The sequence below is a fragment of the Periplaneta americana genome, chromosome 1 (genome assembly GCF_040183065.1).
Source record: "Periplaneta americana isolate PAMFEO1 chromosome 1, P.americana_PAMFEO1_priV1, whole genome shotgun sequence".
NCBI lineage: Eukaryota > Metazoa > Arthropoda > Insecta > Blattodea > Blattidae > Periplaneta > Periplaneta americana.
The window spans coordinates 121,372,199-121,378,198 of NC_091117.1; the positions used below are offsets into that span (position 1 = coordinate 121,372,199).

At 39.3% G+C, this 6,000-nt stretch overlaps 1 protein-coding gene across 1 annotated transcript; it reads left to right on the forward strand.

The window, feature by feature from the left end:
* The first annotated feature begins 246 nt into the window (after window positions 1-246).
* Window positions 247-5,473, forward strand: LOC138700098 (dentin sialophosphoprotein-like). The gene is made up of 2 exons (XM_069826424.1): window positions 247-309; window positions 3,259-5,473. The coding sequence occupies exons 1-2, from the start codon at window positions 303-305 to the stop codon at window positions 5,163-5,165; spliced, it is 1,914 nt and encodes a 637-aa protein (XP_069682525.1). The 5' UTR covers window positions 247-302; the 3' UTR covers window positions 5,166-5,473.
* The last annotated feature ends 527 nt before the right edge of the window (window positions 5,474-6,000 follow it).

Sequence of the window (6,000 nt, forward strand, 5' to 3'; positions counted from 1 at the left end):
ACTGTGAACCCAATATTCAATGGATAACTCATAGTAACAAACTACACGTGTCATTCTCAGATCAGAGGAAACAAGAAAACGATAATGATTGTAATCTCCTCCATCATCCATGACAGTGATTGACATTCTGTATGGGATAATCCCTGGTCTTTAATGTGTGAATGACTTCCTGCACACCTCTCAGGACAAAGTGCAAACAAGAGAAATAGTATATAACAGCAGTAAGGGATACAGGATGTCAGGCACTCATCATTTGGATTACTGCAAGCATCTTATCGTCCAAGAGAGCTGAACACGTCGAGATGTCCGGTAAGAAGACTTAACAAATCATAAGCATTACTTTATTTTCTCAAACACGAGACAAACAAATTAAGTGTTTTTTTTTAATTTTATATTGATAGTCATGGCTAGACAATCCAGTTAACTTCATCACTCTCAATAAAGATGGGTTCAGGTCTATAGAGCAACTCAGTCTTTTAAGATTTGTTACAGCTTATTCTTTCATATTCAAAGTTGTCAAGGTACAGTCTTCTTCGTTGTGATTTACAGTAATATGATCTCTATCGGATTATGTTGTTGTCCATTCTTATTTTGTATTCCAAACAATTATTTTTAATCTTTGCCAAAAATGAACTTTGCAAAAAATTAAATACCTTTCTGTTTATTTCACAAACAATGGACTTCACGTCACGATATGTCCTCATATTTCATTTAGGTTGATTCTATAACGCCTACTTTCCTATTTTGAAATGCTAAAAAAGCAACCCTATTCAAGATCAAGAATGTGCTTTTGCATTGTTTCCATATGTATTAACCTAGGTAAGACTGAATTATTTTTTGTTAAAAAAATACGATTTTTTTGTATGAATTATTTAATTGCAATTGATATAACATAACAAAGCTGTTTTTAAATTTTTATGTTGATAGTATCCGAGATTTTCAGTGTCCTATATATAGGACGTCAGTCATATCCCCATGCAAAAGCATTATATGACATAAGTCGTTTTAGCACAAATATATATAAATTGTTTAGCTTAACAATACATCAAATTAACACAAAATTATAATGTCACTCACACACAATAATATTATTGTATTTTTCGAGAATGTTTATGGTGTGTGATACGTGATAAAACATTTTACATGTACACCAACATCACACTTCATACATATTATTGTTGTCTTTGTGTGACACTGTCTGCATCGAATTTATTTTTCTTGAGACACCACAAAATGATTACTTCCAGCAAGCCCTGAATCTTTTTGCTCAGTCTTAGATGAGATGGTCTACCACTGAAATGGGTAAAGGGTAAGTGCAGCAGGATTAGGTAGAGAGCATACCCGCCAGCAGCCACAAATGCACCTGCGGGTAAGAGACGATAGCCCGAGAGTGCAGTGAATTGACGACCGCTTGTCTACCGCTTGACTGTACATGTCGAGCAGTGGATTCGAGAACAGATAAGACAAGACGTTTGCGAAATGCAAGATGATCGAGTTTTCCGTTGGAGTTTATCTTGTATAGCTGCCATGCATTTTGTTCTGTTATGTCAATGCAGACTAAAGTACCATTTCTTGCTTCTAATAGATGTTTTGTACAGATTGATGTTCTGGTCCACCCATATTTTTGTTGTACTAATATATGATATTCAGACTTCTAGAGTATCTTGAAACTGTGTGCACGGAAATTTGAAAAAATATAGTATTTCCCTGCTGTATGTCAACTTCTTCCCAATTGAAATTTATTATTCTTTCTCTTCATCTGCATATCGGTTGCTGAATCACTAGTATTTCTGCTGCCATTCTCACCATCGCCTTTACTATGTTCATCATCACCATTATGACTTTCGTCATCATAATCATCCATTCCCTCTCCTTGTGTGTTGAGGGTTACTTCCGTCTCAGCTCGCAACTGACTAGCAGGCATACTGTCAATTGTAGGGTTATTTTCATCACCAGAATCCTCATCAGTTACGTCAGTTACGTTACCACACGCATATTTTGGTGATAAAATGGTGATGGAAATGTTATTGCACTTAGGTATAGCAACTTGGTCGTCTTGAATCATTTGTAAGGCTTCATTTAGTGAAAACCCCCTATAATAACATGAGTACCATCAGTCTCACGAAATCTCCCCTTTTATGACTGACGTACTACATGTAGTACGCCTAACTTTACTATGACATGGCATAACACTAAATAAAAAATTGAATCTAATTATGAATTATTATATACGAAGTACATCATTACGAGTATGCCCTATCAATATCAAAAGCATTATATCTATAGCATGTGATATATACCGACTTCGAGAACAACATGTTCTGCTCCACAGCCATGACTCACACAAATATGTTAACAACAATGACTATGACAAACTGAACATAATAAAAAAAAATTGGAGGCAATTTATAACACATAAGGATTATGGTATCATGATTGCCGACTAAGAAAATCTTACACAACAATGTTAAAAAAATAAAACGTCCGGTGTCCTATATATAGGACGTCAGTCTTATCTGGGTTAAATGAATTTCATGAAAGAGTGGTTTTCTCCCTGCAGACGCAAATTGGTCTCTCATAGTGTTCTTGAAAATCCAGTAGAGAATTTACTAATGATCTGAGAAGATTTTGAAGTCAGTGTTGCCTCATTCATCTCCTATCATTACGGAAACTCATTAAAAATGAGATGAAAATTCGTAGAACATGATACAAAAATAAAAGGTATCGGCTCTATGGTACATAAATGAGCAGTGCTAACACATGATTTATATTATGTTACAAGCATTATCCTATTTTTAATATTTAAAAACTACGCAAGATGACGCCACACCTGTCATATTAATTTAGCCAGTTAGTAAAAGCACTTCTGAGAAAAAAATTTGGAATAGAAACATAAATCTCCATCTGGTAACATATGGACTCTACGATAGCTAGATATACAAACTTCGATTTTTTGTTAATGATAATCTATTAATAAAATTCCCTTTTTCGCTCTAATAGTAAAATTGCTTAGCTTTTAATTTTTCCACTGAGGATATAGAAAAAATGCTTCCGACATTTTCCCGGAAAAAAATCTTCATACAATACACATTAACACTGCAATAGAGTGGAGTCATCAAAAATCATTCCTAACCACATTACTAAGAAACGCTAAGACGTGTAGACAGATCTATATCAGAAGGTGGTGATGATAGGCAAATAGGAAAGGAAATGATTAAAATCTCATACTCATTTAATATTATATTTCTCAACTTACAGTTATCACACAACTCGGACTTCTTTCTTTCATCTACGTCCTGGTATCAACTCTTCCCACACCTGACCTGAAATCCTCAGAATGTGCCGGAGGAGTTGCCTACTACGCCGATTCAGCAGACTGCAATGCCTACTACCAATGCGTTCAGGGAAAAGGCGTTCTAATGCACTGTGCAGCTGGTCTTCACTGGCATGCTGAAGCGAACGCTTGTGATTGGCCTCAGAACGCCAATTGTGTGTTGGATCGCGGTGGTAGTAGCGATGGAAGTGAGAGTGGGGATTCTAGCAAGAGCAGTGGAGATGCCAGCACTAGTGAGGAATCTGTAGCAGGCAGTGACAGCAGTAGCAGTGAGAGCAACGAATGTCCAGAAGACAATAACCCTCCCAAATGTCCTTCCAAAGATCCCTCCCTATCAGTTTTCTTTCCCCACCCAGACAAACATTACTTCTACCACTGCAGTAACGGAGTAGCCTACTGTAAAGTTTGTCCTTCCAATCTTGAATGGAACACGAATTGTGATACATGCGACTGGCCCGGACAAAACAACTGTCCAAAGAGCAGCGAGAGTGGAGACAGCAGTAAGAGCAGTGGAGATGCAAGCACCAGCGAGGAATCTGTTCCAGGAAGTGATAGTAGCAGCAGCGAAAGTGAACAAGCACCACCACCACCACCCCCAGAGAAGGACAGTGAGAGTGGAGACAGCAGTAAGAGCAGTGGAGATGCCAGTACCAGTGAGGAATCCGTTCCAGGTAGTGACAGCAGCAGCAGTGAAAGCAACGAATGCCCAGAAGACAGCAACCCTCCCAAATGTCCGTCAAAAGATCCCGCCCAATCTGTTTTCTTCCCCCACCCAGACAAACACTACTTCTACCACTGCAGTAACGGAGTAGCTTACTGCAAAGTGTGTCCTTCCAATCTTGAATGGAACACGAATTGTGATACATGCGACTGGCCTGGACAAAACAACTGTCCAAAGAGCAGCGAGAGTGGAGACAGCAGCAAGAGCAGTGGAGATGCAAGCACTAGCGAGGAATCTGTCCCAGGCAGTGATAGTAGCAGCAGCGAAAGTGAACAAGCACCACCACCACCACCTCCAGAGAAAGACAGTGAGAGTGGAGACAGCAGTAAGAGCAGTGGAGATGCCAGTACCAGTGAGGAATCCGTTCCAGGTAGTGACAGCAGCAGCAGTGAAAGCAATGAATGCCCAGAAGACAGCAACCCTCCCAAATGTCCATCCAAAGATCCCGCCCAATCTGTTTTCTTCCCCCATCCAGACAAACATTACTTCTACCACTGCAGTAACGGAGTAGCCTACTGTAAAGTCTGTCCTTCTAACTTCGAATGGAACACGCAATGTGACACTTGCGACTGGCCCGGACAAAACAACTGTCCAAAGAGCAGCGAGAGTGGAGACAGCAGCAAGAGCAGTGGAGATGCCAGCACCAGCGAGGAATCTGTTCCAGGAAGTGACAGCAGCAGCAGCGAAAGTGAACCAGCCCCACCCCCACCACCACCAGAAAAGAGCAGCGAGAGTGGGGACAGTAGTAAGAGCAGTGGAGATGCCAGCACCAGCGAGGAATCCGTTCCAGGTAGTGATAGCAGCAGCAGCGAAAGCAACGAATGTCCAGAAAACAGCAACCCTCCCAAATGCCCATCCAAAGATCCCGCCCTGTCCGTTTTCTTTCCCCACCCAGACAAACACTACTTCTACCACTGCAGTAACGGAGTAGCATACTGTAAAGTCTGTCCTTCTAACCTCGAATGGAACACGCAATGCGACACTTGCGACTGGCCCGGACAGAACAACTGTCCAAAGAGCAGCGAGAGTGGGGACAGCAGCAAGAGCAGTGGAGATGACAGCACCAGCGAGGAATCTGTTCCTGGTAGTGACAGCAGCAGTGAGGAATGACATTTCATTGAGAACAATGAAAGTCAGTTTATTGGAATTTTTCAGTCTCTCCTTTGACGACTAGGCAAGTTGCAATTTGTGATAATTTTTTGTTGTTTCTTCAAGTTTTACGCTTATGATTATACCTAAGTTTATTTTGTATAAATGCGTGTTATTTCCTTTTTTATGTCTATGTGTGAATGGACCGCTGTGAATATTATAATATGTAAGAAGTTTTGTACTGATCTGAGTGTATTCTAAATAATATAATCGACTTAGAATATTGTTGTTATTTTTTTAAATGAAATAAATTTCTTCTGTTACCTGCACCGAAGTTTTTATTTTAATATATCTCAGTTTTCTTTATAATAAAATTATTTCAGTTGATTTATCTATGAAGAAGTCTTATACTTTCATTTATAAACATTAGGTATTCGTATTTAATGAGCCAGTTAATGAATAACCGGGTTTAAAAGGGCGCGTCAGCTAATGTGGCTATTTGCTCTCTTATCTAAAATTCTTTAGAAAAAATCAGAAACACAAACAATATCAAAAGCTGAATACTAACACGAACTGAATGGTTATGACATTAAAAACAGTTGCACAAATGCATTACTAACAAGCTGTTTCGTAAAAAATCATAAAAAGTGATATTCTTAGACCATAGGCCAGGCCTGCAGAACCTGTAAGTATGGGAAATATGACGTCACTCTCACGCCACGTCTATTGGGGATGTTCGAGTTCCACGTAGAGTTGTTTACATTCTTTTCTCGTGCAAGGTCCATCAGTGGCGGCACTGTAATTTAAAAAAAAGGATTGTAATAAATTCATTGTATTTATAATCTGTTATCTCGTT